We start from the raw sequence: 20,972 nt of genomic DNA on the forward strand, positions 1-20,972 counted from the left end.
AGATAACAGAACAACATTGTGCATTTAGAAACACTGAGCCACATGACCTCGAATTTATTGCAAAAAAGAAAAACAGTCGCTTCGATTAGGTTATTATAGAGACAATACTCTTCGTTACTTTTGTTGACAGTAAAAAAAACATAGATATGATAATAGCAGAACTTGATTGTTCTGAGAAATTAGGAGAAAATGGACAGAAATATCACATTCTTATGTCTTGAATAGGAATTCAATGGCGTTGAGTCAATTCCTGGACACATTATGATTATCGATGACAAAGGAAAAGTTCAGTCTGCTGATTGTTTCACTTTCCAAACATTCCGAAAAATCTGTAAATCAATGTTGAAACATTTTTTTGGTTTGATACATTAATGACCATTGATAATCATTTGACTTGCACTTCATAGTTAATTCCATTATTTCAAATGCGTAAATTAATTAAATTGAAACTTCATACCAATATCATTCATTCAGTAGATAATCTGAATAAAAGATAGTCATATTTGTTTCATGTCTGTACTTGCTAATACTATTATCAAATTTAAGAAATTTAGAAATCTAAAAATCCATCAAACATACCATTACACCAGTACAACCTGCAATAAATGTTAATTACTGTACCCTTAAAAATTTATTTTCTTACCCCAATTTACCACGGGTGTTTGAGAGAGTCACAATTGTTAGTGTAAATTTATGAGTGGGTATATACATGTATATATAATTATCTAACGATCGTAGCATACCTGAATGGTTCCTCCGGAGCATCCACATCTTAAAAGAAAAACAATATGGACGGTTAAATATGATGTCCGTAGCAAACCTAAATACATCTATGACATCGATAACTACCCTGATTATATTTAAGATAATCATTAACATGGCTCGATATGAGATCGATTGCTAACATGGTTAATTCATATGACATCAATCGCTAACCCGGTTAATTCATATGACATCAATCGCTAACCTGGTTAATTCATATGAGATTCGAACCTGGTCAGATATTAGATAAATCGTTAACCTTGTTAGATTGCTATCAACAGTTGACATTGTTCAAGATAAGATCAGTCAATAACCTAATTAAATAAGAATCAATACATGTATTTAATTTAAAACTATAATTGAAATCGTGGAGTAATTGGAAATGATCTTTGTCACATTTCGATAAATACCTTCTAACTAAGACCACTTTTCCAGGGTCACAAACGGGCAAATTCAACGATAAATTGCCTGTGTGTAAAGACTATATTACTGGACTCGTTGATGGCCTTTATAGACAAGTTTGACTGCACTGTCTTACAAAGATTTCCAATGTATGCGTATAAATATAATGTGACTAAATGGAAATGTATCTATTGTTGTTCTAGAAAGTAAAAGAAAAAAAAACAGCATTACTTACGACATCGGTGTGTGTTACAGTCTTTAATCCCTTCACTTTCACCTACACAGTCGTGTCCTCCATTTTGTGGACTTGGGTTGTCACATTTCCGGTTTCTTACAGACTTACCACCTGACAAGAAGACGGGTTAAGGTAATCAGTGCTTGTATGAATATTTGATATATCTGGATGTGATACCGTTAAAATTTAAATGTCAATTATTTAAACAGAAAGATATGTTATGTTGTTTTTTGTTATTCGTATCTTCAAGTGGCTCATAGATCAAACCAGGTTGTCCGCCATGATAATAACTTCCGGTTTTATTATACATACCTCCACACATGGCCGTGCATTCTAACCACTCTGACCACTCACTGAACCCGCCGTCCACCACTTCACGGGAGACAAAGGGGAGAGTTAGACCAGCGCCCCAGTCCTACGGATTGTGATACAAAACTTATAAACTAATGTAAACAACAGTCAAATCAGTGTCCAGTAAGTCAAAACAGTGTCCAATAAGTCAAATCAGTGTCCAATAACACACTTTACTATCCTTTTATTTACTTTCTAATGTGAAGGAAATGTAATGATAAACTATACATAACTTTAAGAAGTCACTGCATGGTTATGTATCCTTCTAATGTACAGTAAATCATATATCAGTCATTTAAGTTGTATTGAAATATTTGTATTGAAAAGGGTCAACAATTACAAAGTGCATCAATCGCAAATGTTTCAAGATTAACAGGATGCATCAAATACAATAGCGTCAACAGCTACACGGTGAATAAGTTCAAACAAGGATAATTAGTAATGTTTGTGACAATAAGATATTATAGCATAACCTTACCGAGTTTGGTCCGCTATAATAGGTATCTGTTGGAGTTTGCAGTTTTTGCATCTACAATGAAAATACATAAAAAAATTACAGCTACTCATTTACACATATGAACTTCACAGTTATTAATTGTAGAATATGTGGCTCTCACACAAATTGTTTGTTCATTACTATTGATGTACATGTACATGATGTTTTCTTTTACATCCATATCACTAGTATCAATACGTCATTTATAGCAGAGAAATAATGTTGTGACATTCCCTTTATTTAGAACAATTGACCAAAGACAAATGTGTTATATATCATAGCTATTGATAATATAAGACTCTTTCATATGTGAATATGAAGGATAGGGATATTCTACCAGAGGGTCACAAAATGTAGTAAAACCCGAGGCTTACCGAGGGTCACAAAATGTTGTAAAACCCGAGGCTTGCCGAGGGTCACAAAATGCTGTTGTAAAACCCGAGGCTTGCCGAGGGTCACAAAATGCTGTAAAACCCGAGGCTTGCCGAGGGTTTTGCAACATTTTGTGATCCCGAGGGATATACACTAATGAAAGAGTATTTTTTCTTTCATACCTCGACGTTTTATTGCAATTTTACAACTATAATATCCCGCCATTTTTAAATAAATTCAAAGAAATACACGACTGAACGTCAATTTTCCATACATGAAAAATACCGTGATATTTTCAACAAAAATTCCATTGTTTGCATCTTTTATAGTAAAACCAGTCAAGTTTATGAAAAACATGTTAAAATTTTACCGAGGAAATAGAAATTTTGTTGACGCTGTGATGTCACGAGGCTTTATTGCATGGGTAGCCATGCAACACAGACTCAGGCGACATGAGTGTATTGCCCTAGACCAGCCAGTACTACACCCGTATGAAAGAATATAAGTTACCTGTTCTGATTGTTCGTTCTCTGATGTCTGGGTAGGAGGTGTAGGTGTGTCTCGTTGACTACAATCTGCGTCGGCCAGATCCCCTGATGTGATTCGGATACGGATATTAGGGCACGTGTTACTCGTACAGTCGTAGTAGTTATTGGCCGCGCGGTCCTCCAACGTCAGCATCTTTATATACAGCATTCTATAACCACGGAGAAGCTTCATAATGATCGTAACACATCTAATCAAAAAAGTCACTAACCATGGAAATCATAATTCGTTAAATTATCACAGATGCTATCAATAGATAGTGCAGTTGTTTACAAATATAGAATGTTTCTATAGCTCAGTTTAGACGTGTAAAATCATAGCAATATAACACCCAAAAGCCTGACTTTGGTGGCAATTGTGTTTGCTTTAAAACACTGTTCGAACTTCATATAATACTATTAAACTGCACACCCTGTGTTAATGTTGTAGAAATACGCTGGGGTATCCTCACCTTTCTCCTGTACCGTACTGTTGACCGCCGCTCAGACCTCTATACTTACCGATGTTACTGTTGTAGTAATACTTTCTCCCTAGGGTATCCTCACCTATCCCCTGTACACTGTTGACCACCACCCAGACCTCTGTACTTACCCTGTGTTACTGTTGTAGTAATACTTTTTCCCTTGGGTATCCTCACATATCTCCTGTACACAGTTGACCACCGCCCAGACCTCAAGGCTTATCCGGTCTTACTGTTGTAGTTCTACTTCTTCCCTTGGTTATCCTCGTCTGTCTCCTGTACACAGTTGACCACCGCCCAGACCTCTGTACTTACCCTGTGTTACTGTTTTAGTAATACTTTCTCCCTAGGGTATCCTCACCTATCCCCTGTACACTGTTGACCACCACCCAGACCTCTGTACTTACCCTGTGTTACTGTTGTAGTAATACTTTTTCCCTTGGGTATCCTCACATATCTCCTGTACACAGTTGACCACCGCCCAGACCTCAAGGCTTATCCGGTCTTACTGTTGTAGTTCTACTTCTTCCCTTGGTTATCCTCGTCTGTCTCCTGTACACAGTTGACCACCGCCCAGACCTCTGTACTTACCCTGTGTTACTGTTGTAGTAATACTTTCTCCCTAGGGTATCCTCACATATCTCCTGTACACAGTTGACCACCGCCCAGACTTCTGTACTTACCCTGTGTTACTGTTGTAGTAATACTTTCTCCCTAGGGTATCCTCACATATCTCCTGTACACAGTTGACCACCGCCCAGACTTCTGTACTTACCCTGTGTTACTGTTGTAGTAATACTTTCTCCCTAGGGTATCCTCACCTATCCCCTGTACACTGTTGACCACCACCCGGACCTCTGTACTTACCCTGTGTTACTGTTGTAGTAATACTTTTTCCCTTGGGTATCCTCACATATCTCCTGTACACTGTTGACCACCGCCCAGACCTCTGTACTTACCCTGTGTTACTGTTGTAGTAATACTTTCTCCCTAGGGTATCCTCACATATCTCCTGTACACACTTGACCACCACCCAGACCTCTGTACTTACCCTGTTTTACTGTTGTAGTAATACTTTCTCCCTAGGGTATCCTCACATATCTCCTGTACACAGTTGATCACCGCCCAGACCTCTGTACTTACCCTGTTTTACTGTTGTAGTAATACTTTCTCCCTAGGGTATCCTCACATATCTCCTGTACACAGTTGATCACCGCCCAGACCTCTGTACTTACCCTGTGTTACTGTTGTAGTAATACTTTCTCCCTAGGGTATCCTCACATATCTCCTGTACACACTTGACCACCACCCAGACCTCTGTACTTACCCTGTTTTACTGTTGTAGTAATACTTTCTCCCTAGGGTATCCTCACATATCTCCTGTACACAGTTGACCACCACCCAGACCTCTGTACTTACCCTGTGTTACTGTTGTAGTAATACTTTCTCCCTAGGGTATCCTCACCTTTCTCCTGTACCGTACTGTTGACCGCCGCTCAGACCTCTATACTTACCGATGTTACTGTTGTAGTAATACTTTCTCCCTAGGGTATCCTCACCTATCCCCTGTACACTGTTGACCACCACCCAGACCTCTGTACTTACCCTGTGTTACTGTTGTAGTAATACTTTTTCCCTTGGGTATCCTCACATATCTCCTGTACACAGTTGACCACCGCCCAGACCTCAAGGCTTATCCGGTCTTACTGTTGTAGTTCTACTTCTTCCCTTGGTTATCCTCGTCTGTCTCCTGTACACAGTTGACCACCGCCCAGACCTCTGTACTTACCCTGTGTTACTGTTTTAGTAATACTTTCTCCCTAGGGTATCCTCACCTATCCCCTGTACACTGTTGACCACCACCCAGACCTCTGTACTTACCCTGTGTTACTGTTGTAGTAATACTTTTTCCCTTGGGTATCCTCACATATCTCCTGTACACAGTTGACCACCGCCCAGACCTCAAGTCTTACCCGGTCTTACTGTTGTAGTTCTACTTCTTCCCTTGGTTATCCTCGTCTGTCTCCTGTACACAGTTGACCACCGCCCAGACCTCTGTACTTACCCTGTGTTACTGTTGTAGTAATACTTTCTCCCTATGGTATCCTCACATATCTCCTGTACACTGTGTTACTGTTGTAGTAATACTTTCTCCCTAGGGTATCCTCACCTATCCCCTGTACACTGTTGACCACCACCCATACCTCTGTACTTACCCTGTGTTACTGTTGTAGTAATACTTTTTCCCTTGGGTATCCTCACATATCTCCTGTACACTGTTGACCACCGCCCAGACCTCTGTACTTACCCTGTGTTACTGTTGTAGTAATACTTTCTCCCTAGGGTATCCTCACATATCTCCTGTACACACTTGACCACCACCCAGACCTCTGTACTTACCCTGTGTTACTGTTGTAGTAATACTTTCTCCCTAGGGTATCCTCACCTATCCCCTGTACACTGTTGACCACCACCCAGACCTCTGTACTTACCCTGTGTTACTGTTGTAGTAATACTTTTTCCCTAGGGTATCCTCACATATCTCCTGTACACAGTTGACCACCGCCCAGACCTCTGTACTTACCCTGTGTTACTGTTGTAGTAATACTTTCTCCCTAGGGTATCCTCACATATCTCCTGTACACAGTTGACCCTCCACCCAGACCTCTCTGTACTTACCGTTTTACTGTTTTAGTAATACTTTCTCCCTAGGGTATCCTCACATATCCCTGTACACTGTTGACCACCACCCAGACCTCTGTACTTACCCTGTGTTACTGTTGTAGTAATACTTTTTCCCTTGGGTATCCTCACATATCTCCTGTACACAGTTGACCACCGCCCAGACTTCAAGTTACCGGTCTTACTGTTGTTGTTCACTTCTTCCCTTGGTTATCCTCGTCTGTCTCCTGTACACAGTTGACCACCGCCCAGACCTCTGTACTTACCCTGTGTTACTGTTGTAGTAATACTTTCTCCCTAGGGTATCCTCACATATCTCCTGTACACTGTGTTACTGTTGTAGTAATACTTTCTCCCTGGGGTATCCTCACCTATCCCCTGTACACTGTTGACCACCACCCAGACCTCTGTACTTACTCTGTGTTACTGTTGTAGTAATACTTTCTCCCTAGGGTATCCTCACATATCTCCTGTACACAGTTGACCACCGCCCAGACCTCTATACTTACCCTGTGTTACTGTTGTAGTAATACTTTCTCCCTAGGGTATCCTCACATATCTCCTGTACACAGTTGACCACCGCCCAGACCTCTGTACTTTCCCTGTGTTACTGTTGTAGTAATACTTTCTCCCTAGGGTATCCTCACATATCTCCTGTACACAGTTGACCACCGCCCAGACCTCTATACTTACCCTGTGTTACTGTTGTAGTAATACTTTCTCCCTAGGGTATCCTCACATATCTCTTGTACACTGTTGACCACCGCCCAGACCTCTATACTTACCCTGTGTTACTGTTGTAGTAATACTTTTTCCCCTGGGTATCCTCATCTATCTCCTGTACACTGTTGACTGCTGTCCAGGCCGCTGTCCCCCATGCGACTTTAGGATACCACGACATCAGGATGAACTTGGCGTTACGTGGCAAACAGAATCCTATACGTATCGGGGAATCCCTGTGTGAATTAGTGATATAGATGCGCGAATAGAATACATACATGTACGTTGGTTAATCCTTAAAATTGTATATTTCGTACGGTTTATACAGCGACCGCAACAATGAGAATTTAAACAAGTCCTTCTAAAACCATTTTCATATTCAAGTATGGAACTTTACTCAACAAGACATTTCTAACTCGTGCTTGCTTCAACCATTATGTTTTCCTTTTAGCAGACTCTTTAGCAATAGCTGTTTTTAGATATATGTTCCTGAAAGCAATCTCTTTTGTTTTCTAACGCTGGACATATTTAATTTTGGTTCACAATTACAAATAAGGGGCCGAATGGTAAAATGATTAAATCAAAAATATAATTTCTCGCACATATTCCCTACCTATCCATGCCGCGCATCGTCATCTGATATTCCGACGGTGATCGCTCTGCCCAGTGAATCGAGTAACTATGTTGTCCATCAGCAATCATTGAGAAACTATTGGTAAAGTCATTGGCTGATGTCGTCAGATGCCTGGGGTAGTCAGGTACATCGTCACGTGACGCGAACGGTTTCAGAGATTTGTCTCCCGAAGATCGAACTGAAAACTTCATCTTAAAAATAGGGGAGGATTGTTAGTCAACTTATATTGTCATCTCCATTGCATTTGATCTTGCTTGAGGAGACATTTTTCATTCATTTAACACATAATCAAAATATAAAGTCAAAAAGGTTAAAAATTAAATATTTTGTAAACATTTTAAAACTGAAGCGGCAAATAGAATAAAAATGTATAATAAAGATTTGAAATACAGTGGTTACCTCTGCATATCGGTGTGGACAGACCATGAGGTTCCAGGCCTCACGGAACACACACTGTGATGTTACCATATAAGGATCGTCCCTGACAACAGTACTCTGGGCCAGTGACGTCACAGAACCATCCAAGTCTGTAAACTTGGCAGCAAGGTCTCCGTCCAGGTCATCAAATCCGTGGACACTACTGTTGCCATCGTAAACTCTGTTACCGGTCAGGAGCTTGGGAAGAATAAGTACAAATGGAATCTTCAATGGACAGTCAAATTATATCAGAATGCACCATGCAGTGGTTTCGATAACCTCGAAAAACTATTATCTTTAACATAAATCCTTAAATACAGTTCATTCATAATGACTTAAACACAATACATCATATTACGAGCTTTTTGTTAGGGAAAACACATCTATCTTGTGATGTAACGTCATTGTACCCAAATTGATACTGTAGCCAAATTGATACCATAATTGAGAAAATAGCTGAAGCGTTTGTTTTTGATAAAGTTTACCTCATTTCTCAGTGATGACACCAAATATTTAATAAAGTGCAAATTGCTCTTTCTATAGTGTTATGTCCCCATTTCGATTTTTACTAATTTTTAAAACTGTTACTTGTATCTTGTAACTTGACTGATCCATAATTACTTCTGTAGTATTTTTACATTTATACTTCTTTTACAATTATTGAAAATAATTGACAGTGTTCAATATTGGCTTACGTGAATGCCACAGAAAACTGAATTTAAATCATTGAAATATGACAAAAGTCATTACGCGGTCCTACGGGGCTACTGAATTATCGCAGGTACTGGTGTGGCATCACTTGTACATTTTTATAGTAAAATATTAATCAGTATAACTCGGTATAATAAGCGCAACTACATCCTCTTTATATAGTAAAATCACACAAATCCATTTATTTTGATTTCTCTTATTACATTAATACCTTTTTTTCTTGATTGGTATCAATTTGGGTACACGTTATGTGACAGAACAAGAATTTTCGACATATGCTATTAATCGTTCAAGAAGCAAAAAAAAACACTGTAATAACAAAAAAAAGCTTTAAAATAACGTTTGTATGCGGTTTTTTTTTAAAAAGAAAAAAGTGAAATTCACCAAGCAACAAATGTCATATAAGGAAAACTGCGTGTATTGGTATCAATTTGTGTACAATGGCGTTAGGCAAGGAGAATCATGGCCATCTTCCTTTATTTTACACGATATGATATATGTTGGTTAAAAATCAATTTAATTGTTAATTAACTGCATTATCGACAAGAACACCACTGATTTGGCCTGTAGAAGGAAGGATACTCACGGAGTCCGAGAATCCAAATTTGACGTTCTTGCTGCCACTGATGGGTGAGGTACTGACTTTGTTGTGACGTTTATAACCCAGTGCGCCTGCCTTTCTGTACTGGTCTGATGTGAAGTTCCCGAAGAACGTATCAATTACGTAGGATGGTCCAACATAGAACGCTACGCCTTGAATGGGTATGTTACTGTAACATATAGAAAACTACGCCTTGAATGGGTATGTTACTGTAACACATCAAACGCTACGCCTTGAAAAGGTATATAACCTTAACACATCAAACGCTACACCTTGAATCGGTATATTACTGTAACACATAAAACGCTATTACTTTGAATGCGCTACGCCTTGAATGGGTATGTTACTGCAAAACATAGAACGCTACGTCTTGAATAGATATGTTACTGTAACATATAGAACACTACGCCTTGAATTGGTATGTTACTGTAACACATCAAACGATACGCCTTGAATCGGTATATTACCGTAACACAACAAACGCTACGCCTTGAATCGGTATATTGCTGTAACACATAAAACGCTATTACCTTGAATGCGCTACGCCTTGAATCGGTATGTTACTGATACATATACGACGTTACGAATTGGTAATTTTAAACTCAAATGAAAAATATTGAAAACAAGAAAGCGCAATGTAGGCAGATTTTATGCAGCGTTATAAAGACATTGTTTTACAGTGAAATAAGTGATAAGTTGATAATCTACTAACTAATCGTATCGCCGTGGTACAGATCGGGACAGCATTCTTCGGCCTTGGAGGCCAAAGCCCCAATCAGGGTCACCAATGTTTCCTGTCTCTCCCAAAACCACACTCTTTGACAGAAACTGCTTTTGGTTAAATGCCCTGAAACGAAATCATACAAAAAGAATGAAGTTGAATAACGGAAAAGATTTTTTAATCTCCTTAGCAAAAACTGCTCTGTCGACAAAAATTTGTCTTTTTGAATTTCAAAATTTGTATTCTGTCTAGTTTTAAAATGTTGAATACATCCATAAAGATAAATAATAATATAAATAAAATACAACGGCAATGTCTATGATGCAATGACGTATTACCTGCCCTGACTATTCTATTAGAGCTAAGGTAATGTATTTTTGTCGGAATAATTTCAAAACTTGAAGATTTGGAGTCCTTACCCAACAAGAACGAGCGAGGTGACACTTCCGGCTAACCTGTAAATAGATTAAAAATGAAATATTCAATAAAGTTCAGTAATTTTTTACTGATATATATATATTTGACTATTTATCTAATAACGAGAAATGATGGTTTTCGTCTTCCATGCCTTACATTATCTTCTTTCCTTACAAAAATCTAGTATACTTACGAGGCCCTACTCAGGGTCAGCCAGCCTCCTTTGATCCACGCGTTACGGTCATTATGGTAAGCTACAATGAAAAGATAATAATCAATATGGTTTTTGATGTCTAATATAACATTTAATAGTATAGCATTTCCTTCGGTGAACAGAGGTCAAAAGCGGATTATTAATTACAACATGTTCATAAATCATTTTGTTTACTAAATAAAATAGGACGTTTGGTTAAATGTCGTGCGCAAATGCAACTTTAAGAAATGACACACAATTAAGCAGCCATGTCACTATTTTTATATTATATCCGGGTATGAACGACAATTTTTTAGCAAATTGTGTGAATCTGCGAATAGGATTTTCGCAAAAGTTTGCCAACAAAAAAATATTTCATAACCCGATAAATTCTTTTTTTAAAGTAACACCAATGTTTCAAATTAATATTCCAGACTACTTTATAAAATGAAATACGTTTACACGTACGATTCCATTGATTTCCCAAGGGATCATTTTTCGTAATCGGTAAGCAACGTCAATAGTTCTATTGTGATGTCACAACGTCGGGTTTCCGTGCTATTCTCGGATTTTTTATCATGGTGTATGGAAAAAATGAATTGGCCAATCAGAAAGCCAAATTTAGTATAAAAACAAAGAATAAATAATTATGTAAAATTTCAAAAGCAAAAAATGAAATAAAAAACAAACAAACAAAAACACAAAACCACGCATTTATTAGAATACTAAATCTACTAGTTATCTATAGATACATACCTGTCAATCTATCGAGGATGACGTGCTTGTCAGCAGACGTTGTATCGAGCGGGTTTTCCTTGGGATGGTAAAACTGAGGTGTCAAGATGTCACCGGTAATTTCATCCAGACTATTGTCAATGAATAGTCCGTCCTGTAAATATTACCAGGTACATAAAGAAATCACCACAAATATATAAAAGTATAATTCAAAAATTTTCTCGTTGTCCAAGTGTACTGTAATCTACCCATCTTATGTCAGCATAAGTTTGTGCATAAGATTTTATTATGACGAAAACTACACAAACCTATTCCTTTATTTGATCTTTTTTGTCATTAACAACTTTCATGAGTAAAGGATTAATATTTTACGTTCATATCATATTCTCAGAAAATTGTTTTAAGTTCTTCAATTTTCCAGATAATTAATATACATGTTACCTTATTCGAGTGGGCAATATTATTGACGAATTCCGTGATGGCTGTGTAGTGTGCCTCTTCTCTCTGCATAAAACCCTTGTCGGCAGACAGCTCAAGGGGAACATCAGGGTAGAGGTACCAATACCCCTTATCCTGTTGAACAGAGCATTTGAGTGTTTCTGACTTCACGACTAATCATTATTAGTGTGACAATAATACCAAAGTACAAATCCGTCTGACAAATCTGACATAAGTACATATGTACAAGTATGCTGCAAAACACCAAATGGCATATATAGTGAATATCGTTCAAACAAAAACCTGTACGAGACAATTAGCGTAAAGTATTATGTTAATAATGGTTACTTTAACAATTCAGTGTTTTCTTGATACATTTTCATCGCTCATGAAATTAGTTAGAAATATGTCATACCTCACTTCCAGCGGCAACATTGTTCCGTAATGTTGTTTGGGGGTTGGTGATCCAGTAGGTCGTTGGTTCGCTGTTTAAAACAGATATTTATCGTCATATAGGAAAGGAATTTGCAATACATGTATCTTTCAATAGGGAAAACAAGGAAATAATATATATGCGACTCCTGCCTTCTTTATTGATTCCATTGATAAAATGGAGGACGACCTCTCCTTTGTTTCTCCTGAGGCAAAATTTTAAAAAATCTGAATTTTGCATATGTCTTTCCTGTAACATTCTAAACAGGAACTTGCTCTTTTTTATGAGTATATGTGTATTTAGACAATACCACGCTTACGAATTGATGAGAGTATTTTCATCAAAATATATTCCCAAAAGAAAGGGAATTAAACATAATATAGTTCTCTACGAATATCAACATGACGGATATCTCGGTAAAAGAGGCTAATTACAATACCTATCCGATGATATAAGTAATCCTTTTCTGGTACTGGCTCCGAGATTTCCATCAAAAACTGTCCTCTTTTCCCCGCCGTCCTCCAGGAAGTAACAATGGCCGAGAGATTCGTATCCCACATTATCCATCAACTGGTAAAAAAATGTACTTACAAGCTGAGAACTTACGGATCACAGACGACGTATATCTCGTTCGTTACATAATGCTGCTTTTAAACCAATCCTCTTAAATGCTACGTGTATATCATCTGGTCATAATTAATGTGTATTGACACTTTTTTTTCTCAGATAGCAGTACACAATTAAATACACAGTTACGTGAAGACACGAAATACCATTGAATATTTAGCGATAACGTATTGCAATCAAAACATGGTATGTTTCCTTATCTTCGAATTCATTAATTACTTACCAGTAGACCATGTGTGCCATGGACCGTGACACACCTGCCGAAGGTATGGTGGATAGAATTATCGCGGATATAAGTTGGCTTGACATAGGTCGGTCCGTCAACATCCTCACACATGTGGAAATGGATTGGGTAGTGACCTGAAAGAGGTAGGCTTAATGACTTCTGTTTCCCGGGTCATGGTATTTAATTCAGTCATTTTATTCCAATATAGCTTACGGTCGAGTAATTCAGAAAAACCAATTTGACGCAATCCAGGGGTTTGTTCTGTTTCAAGTAGACAAATATATTATAAGATTTTTTACAATTATCTATGCTTAGAAAATAATATATAAATGTATGATAAATCAGCGCTAATTATGTTTTAATATTTGGATGTGTGTGGCGTTGATATATTTTCAGTTACTTGATGAAGAGGCCACAATATATAACCATTAACATCAGATACCTAGGTCAGTCTGTTTGCCTAAGTGGTAGAACTCGGCTCCTTCAATGTGAACGTTAGTGAATCCCTTAAGTACCTGTAAAGTAGTAATTAAACTTTCTGGAAACAGAGAAAATGATTATAGGATATAAATCAACTGAAAATTGTCTATTTCTCTAAAAATGTGAAGGTATGTAGATACATGTTTTATAACAGTAAAATTAATAAACTTGAATATGTTAGGAATAGGAAAACTCTAAGTAGGTATATTTCAGGTTTCTTAAAAGTATATCTTTATATAAAAATGAATGTCTTATTCTACAAAAGCAAAACAGTTAAATAGCATTGCATGTGAATTGTTCCATTTAAAATATCCAAAGAAATTTTGATAAAGAAAAATGTTAACAAATTTTGAAATATCACCTTCACATGTCCACCAAAAGTGTCGAAAGCGTAGTCGCCACAATTTTCGTTCACAGTAGGACAAAATGAATTCATGACGCCCTCTATAACAATATTCCGTGACAGCAGCGCCACCTCGCCTCTCATGTCCACGTTATTTTCCACTCCGCCATAATGCATATATTTTGGAAGGACTGAAGGCGAAAGCATTAATATTCGAAAAGATCCGCTGACTTTCATATACAAGTTATTCCTCTTCTCTAAAACTATAGTTACTTATTAACAAGTATATTTACTAACGATAATTACCTTTTATTGAACAATGATATCTGTAATTAAACTAACAGACGACCTTGAACTTTATGCTACAGTATGTATGTACACAATAACTCTTACAAACAATCTTTCATCGATTTGCGCTTCCAATGAAAACTTACAACCGTCCTTTAACATTTGTATAACAGTGATCTATGATTACAAGAAGTTTACAAGCGACCTTAACCTTTCATACAGCTGTAGTTTTGGTTTTCAATGAAAATAAAAACTTACAGTCGACCTTGACCTGGTTACTGGTACAGTCAGTGCAACTGACAATTGTGGCTATCTCGGCTTTCTCCATGTTATAATCGGTGGAAGTAAATAACAGCCGATCACCTATGGTAATGACAATGTGTATGAAGTAAGAAACGATGTTCATTGGAAATGTGGATATCAATTATTATTTGTTAGAGTCGCAACTGTTTAAAAACCATTCATACTAAATAGTACTAAATATAAACCGAAAAATATTTAAATACACAATATGGTGACTTTACTGATATTGTCGAATAGAGCGAGGATGACAGGACCACCTTCTTCGAAAAAGTAAGTGTTCTAGACCACATACCAATGGGGAAAAGATGTGAATGAATAAAATACAAAAATATAATGTAGATTTTGCGTTTTAAAGATGCCCCACCGCCCACAGAGCATAAACGATACCCATCATTTGAACAATAACTGAAGTTTAATCGTGTTTATATATACCTAACTAACACAAAAATGCATATAAAATAATTTATTTTGCTTTTGGTGCATGCGCAATCAGTACTTAATTTCATATAGAGCATTGTGTCATTGATTTTTTTCGGAACCTTATTAATTATTTTAATATTTTTATTTTGAATTGAATCATTAAGCTCAAACTTTTCAATGATGGTAATGGTGTAATGTAAGTAACTTTTGTAACTGAAGAAAAACACCGATTCGTCTGCTCCTGATTTTAATAGAGGAAAAATACCATTCGTCAGCGGTGGAGCATCTTTAATCATGCAGGTCTCAATAGAGCCCAGGAAAATAAATAAAGGTTTCACAATGTAAATTAGATTAGATTATAGAAAAATGTTTAAATGACTATAACGAGCACATATAATGGCATTACTGTCTGAATTCAAAATATTTTCAATTGAGCAAGCCATAGGTTTTGTAGTCTTATGCAAGGCAATATTTATATTTGTCCCATGTGCTTAAAGTGGATATCTTTTAGCATATAACCCATGCAAATTTTGATAAAGTAACATTCTTAAAGAAGATAAAACGATTTCAGCAAATCAACTATCCATGCATATTACCAAGCACGTCTGACCCTGACCTTCTTGCCATGAGCTGACGTCATCCACAAGATCTATGAGGAGGATGCTGTCGTCTTTATTAACCACCCTAAACTCCACCCTGTGGTTCTGGTATACTGATATGTCCTTTGACGTGGTCTTACTCCTGGCTACCATCCTGAGGTCATTGATGGTCACACTGGCCTCAGCTGTCTGGTAGTAGTGGTGGACAGGGGTCAAAGTCTCCATGGTTTTTGATGGGTCACCTTCAACATCAAGTTTCAATTTTGATGACCAACAAAGCTAATGATATACATGTATATATATAAAATGGACCATCTTATTGTATCCCTTTTGTATATAATGGATGATATTGATATCCATTCCCAATAACAGATATAGCAATAACACCATCAATTTACCCCGTTTTTCTTTTACCTTTTATAGCAGCAAGAGCGTAAGCGTCGAACCTTCCAATGCGTCTTATATGACCTTGACCTTGAGCAATACCAGCCAATGTCTCAATGGCGTCAAAGACGACAGAGAAATCGGTCTGGAGTTGATCATCGATCATTGTGTATTGAACTCCAATCAGGACTACCTTGCCATTAGGTATAGCTGCAAAATAAAATGGACACGGTATGTTGTGTTTATTGGGGAATTTTTACCCTAATGTCTTGGCAAACTTTCTAGAAAATATAATGTATGTTGACATAGCAACGTACTACTTTGTAGATGTTACATAACAATTGTATATATTTTGTGCTAAAGCTTCATAACATAAAAATATATTTTAGTTGCTCTGTAAGTGACAAAACATCGGCTTTAGTTATCTCAAGAGACATAATTTTCTTGGGTACATTAATCCACCTGAAACAGGCCAATTATTATAAATCTTCGCAAAAATTCTTTAACAAACTGTTTTATTTTAAAAGAGGAGCAACTGACTAGACAGATGGGATACGATGTCATTTATAGTTGTCGTCACTTCAGCTGACGTCACACCACTGGTAGCGTACATCTTGTTGCTGTAGAGGCGACCATTTGGATTGAATGTGTAAATACCCAGTCCCTCTGATTTCTGTCGAGGTGGCTTTTATAAGACAAAATGTCAGTTTGTATATCATAATGTTATATTTGTACTATTTTCTAGAATATTTGACTGTTAATCAAAGTTACTATTCATAATCGGAACCGGGTGACGGCAACAAGCAATCACTAAATATGATTTTATAGCAATAAAACGGCCGTATCTGATTGTACTTACACGATTATCGGTGGAGAAAAAGACCAGGCCATTGGTGGTCTGTAACCGAGGGACGGTGTGGGTTAATTTGGTCCACGCCAGCTTCTTTTTACCATGTATTTCCAGTGTTCCACCATTGGCAACCCCCAGAAATTTCTGGCCAAAATTTGGTACCGAGTACCCTTGTCGATCACCTGAAAAATGATAGTGTCTCTGACTATTAAAATCACATTTATCAGGCATTTTTTAACTTGGAGTGTTACGGCAATAGAACGTTCACTTTATGTACAAACATCAAGCTAAATCTCGTTTTTACTGAACACAGCTCTTTTCCCGATGAAACAGTTCTAAAACCTTTTTCATAAATATACTATATAAGTATATTTATTTTATTGTTACCGATAACATACCTGTCAACGAAATCCGGGCGTTTGCCTCAAATGGACAGTCCTCAGAACCAATATGGAGTTCCCCTTTCAGAGTGATGAAGTTTGTAACCAATGTGTAATCTCCGTCAGGACTCCAGACCAGTTTACTATTGGCTTCCACTGTCACCCCGAAGAGTTCGGGAGGGGACATGTCCAATAGTACATTACCAGTGATACTCACATTAGTACCAGCTTCTGGCAGCTAGAATATAGAATGGCGGATATACGATAAAATAAGAGATGTGCTTTATTTCGCTTTAGACACGCTTCTCACTGTAAATACACGATGAACAATTACATATCCATCCAAAATATGTTTGATGATATGGTGGACAAGAGAGTGCAAAGTGGTATTATTTATCCGCGAGCTATGTAGGTCATCGTGCAAACGCCTTACTATTACTCCGAATTAACAATGTGCTTTTAAGGATGTATTCCTCTGAGAAGTCAAAATTTTCTTGTATTAAACTTTTTTTCTCATATAAATTTTTGGAAAGAGGAGTTCATACCATGAAAGAAAATGGAAGAAAAAACATATGTCCGTGTGCTCGTTTTTGAGTTATTGTCACTCAAAGATACCAAAATGACAAAATAGTGGATTTTATTGGAATTTCGCCGTTTTGACCACATAAACTAGAATTTAAAGCCATAATTTCCTAATGAGGTGTTTGATATGTATGGATGTTTGTAGAATTTATTTTCCAGTAGTCTTCATTAAAAATATATCAGTTATGATTAATAAGAGTCATATTTTTTCTCAAAATAACAACATATGCTACCCCTACCCCTTAATTTTGAGCTCCAAAATGCACCATTTTCAGCCATTTTTGTCAAATTTAATACTTTATAGAAAAAGTTCTGGTATTAAACTTTTGTCAATAGTTTGCATATCAATAGGGAAAGGGTTGTTCTTTCTTAATCAGGCAGAAAAATGGGGGGTCCGTGTGCTTACTTTTTTGCCCCATTTAAATATATGTTATTTTTCAATATTTTTGACTAAAAAATAAAAGTGCTCAAATTACCATTAAATGTAAAAATAAAGTGACAAAAGTGTATCATTTCACACATTAATGTTCAATATTTTAATTAACATGTACCCAGTGAAGATTTACAGCAAAAATTAACTCGATACAGCTGAAAATGCTGACGCTGTGATGATTTAAGTAAAAACAATTTAAGTAAAAAATGGGAAAACGATGGCTCTTCTCAAAGCCAAAAAAGACACAATTTCAAAATGGCCGCCGAATGGGTCATTTCTAAAAATCGCTGTGTAAAAAAATCTACTAAAAATAGAAATGTAATTTTTTGACAAAATTTGCTACAGACCACATGCTACAGATATTGATAAATCGTATTTGAAAATCTCATAACGTTTTTGATCTATGTCGAAACGAGACTTTAACGGGACTGAAACCACAGAAGAATACATCCTTAATATACAATAAAATGATAAACTGAGTACTAGTAATGACATATAGAAATTCATTTTTGATTAACTGTAAATCAATCAAACTCCTTTTTCAATATGTTACCTTATTGTCTGGCCAGGTTGTGATGTCACTCCAAAGGGAAAGGCTGACGTCACTGTGAGGACACGTGGTAACTGGCGTAACAAAGTATAAAATGGCAATGGCATAGCATAACGGGATCAACGAAACCATCATGACGTCAACAGGAAATCCTATATAACACTATGTCGACATCTGTAAATAAAAATATAAACTGTTCATTGTTGCGATCATACTAACGTTTGCTCAATGTCAATAGGTTTAACGAAAACATTCGGAAAAATCGTCCAAAACAATTTTTCCTTAATATTAAGCACTGAACATGGTAAAGAGATACAATGAGAAACAAAATGTTAGTATACTTCATAAAAATTATATGAACCAATGTAAGGAATCTTCATATTACGAGGTTATGACTGGTCAATGCATAGACTGTTCACTATATCTGTTTCCAAATCAATGACTCATTTTTTCGGTTGAAACTTTGTTATAGTTATTGAAATGCGAATGTTTAGTTAAAAAGTGAAGTATATACTGAAGAAACGTGTTTTCATTGGCTTATATTTATTATTATTCATTTTGTATCCATAACGTTTTCTAGTATTTTCATTTTTTCCTGATTTTAAAAATTAAAAAAAAGAATGTATTGTAAATTAAGAAAAACAATTAGCTGACAACGGGAATAGGAACGGGGAAAAGGGTCATAATAGAAATAACACTTACCCGTCCACGGCCGATTTCTGTCTCAACTGGAATGATGTCGCTTTGGGGGTATATGTTGTACGAACTTTATCGATTTGCATGATTTCACAATTACGGTAAGATCTTTTGTTTCCATTGTATTCCATTTCATCAACACGAATCAGTAACCAGGCAGAATCTGTGTACGTTAGTACAAGTGTACCGTGTCCAAAAGATTACATGGTCATTGGACCGTGTAACTTGTCTCGATGTGCACGAAGTGGATATATGGTCAGCAAGTTCATGATGTCAGAAAATAGATCGGTATGATATCTATTGAAAATATATATTTGTTTATTTTGTCTTAGATGTATCTTTCCTATATAAACAACCATCCATTCACGTTTCTGTCTGGTAGGTCCATTTACGTGTCACAAAAATCCACTTCCAATATCATGTCTTGTTAGTATTTAAGAGAATATCCTACATGGCTGGTATCATGATTCGAGAGTAATGTTTTCTGTGTAGCTTTAAAATAATATCATTATTATGTCATTCCTGGTCGTCCTTGAAACGAGTTATTATTTATTTAGTAAAAAACAATAATTCAAGTAATATGTAAAAGTTAACATATAATTTAGAATAGAAAGAGAACATGATGGGTTTCTATGAAAGCGTATTTTTATTATGCGAAACTAACGCGTTAATAAGCAAAAGTTACGTGTTATTACTTGAAAATAATAAATAAAATACAATATGTAAACAATAAGACCCACATTTTGATATTTATAAGCTAGAGCGTTCGAAGTTACTGGAGAGCCGGTGAGGATTTCAATGCACCGAGGAAGGGTGAAGGGTTGAGTATTGTTTTAAACAATGTCCTTCAGACGAGGCTAGGATTTCAAAAAGGAGGATGTCTGATCGAAGTATGGTGCATGCAGGTATGTACTAATAATGCTTTTGAAAGGATTTCACATGTACACGATGTACACCCGATTCATCCCATTCAAATTCATACCACTAGTTATGTTTCAGTGTAAAACCATTTTAATTGCTTACTTCATGTATAAAACAAAGAACTATTTGTTTGTTTGAAATTCAAAAGAAGTATTTATTTTGTTTTATTTTTTTTTTCCTAATATATATGAGGCAAAATTTTGACTGGTTCAAAAGGTTCATCTTTAGTACAAAAAGTTTGTCCTTTAAATGTTTATTTACCACGCTTCTATGTATTTGAGAAATGACCAGTGGCCAGTAATGTTTGCAAAGAGGTGAAGCGGAAATTTGAACTTATTCCAGACTGGACACTAACCGGTGAACAACGCTGTCACAACACTACGGGCAAATTTAAGGAATGTGGGTCTACAATGTTCAAAACAAAGCATAGTTACTTGATAAGATCACCAAAACCATTGTAAAAACTAGAGTAATAAAGAGAACAAAACTTAAAACAAAAAGGTGCCATCACAGTAGCGAAATCGAGTATGATGAAATATTAGTCCGCTAAACCTTTCTATATTA

General features: G+C 36.5%; 1 protein-coding gene across 1 annotated transcript; it reads right to left on the reverse strand.

Annotated features, from left to right (window-relative positions):
• Positions 1–16: 16 nt before the first annotated feature.
• On the reverse strand, positions 17–20,519 carry LOC138320837 (cell surface hyaluronidase-like). Its single transcript, XM_069264091.1, has 28 exons — positions 19,494–20,519; positions 18,795–18,965; positions 17,245–17,464; positions 16,856–17,028; positions 16,537–16,681; positions 16,027–16,206; positions 15,630–15,854; positions 14,549–14,653; positions 14,021–14,193; positions 13,622–13,694; positions 13,177–13,313; positions 12,766–12,896; positions 12,309–12,378; positions 11,897–12,028; positions 11,477–11,609; positions 10,721–10,781; positions 10,530–10,565; positions 10,102–10,236; positions 9,375–9,558; positions 8,060–8,275; positions 7,640–7,851; positions 7,092–7,262; positions 3,129–3,315; positions 2,229–2,279; positions 1,712–1,814; positions 1,400–1,510; positions 744–771; positions 17–329 (listed from the first exon to the last, which is right to left on the reverse strand). Exons 2-28 carry the CDS (start codon positions 18,924–18,926, stop codon positions 305–307), a joined length of 3,549 nt encoding a protein of 1,182 aa, XP_069120192.1. The 5' UTR covers positions 18,927–18,965; positions 19,494–20,519; the 3' UTR covers positions 17–304.
• Between the last annotated feature and the right edge of the window lie 453 nt (positions 20,520–20,972).

This window comes from Argopecten irradians, chromosome 4 (assembly GCF_041381155.1).
Source record: "Argopecten irradians isolate NY chromosome 4, Ai_NY, whole genome shotgun sequence".
NCBI lineage: Eukaryota > Metazoa > Mollusca > Bivalvia > Pectinida > Pectinidae > Argopecten > Argopecten irradians.

Bases quoted from the DNA above. Each gene is read 5' to 3' on its own strand.
- LOC138320837 (XM_069264091.1), bottom strand. From the start codon at position 18,926: ATGATGGTTTCGTTGATCCCGTTATGCTATGCCATTGCCATTTTATAC. The intron at 12,029-12,308 runs GTATGACATATT...TCTGTTCAACAG, and splicing joins ATGTTGCCGCTGGAAGTGAG to GATAAGGGGTATTGGTACCT. The intron at 330-743 runs GTATGCTACGAT...ATTGATTTACAG, and splicing joins GCTCCGGAGGAACCATTCAG to ATTTTTCGGAATGTTTGGAA.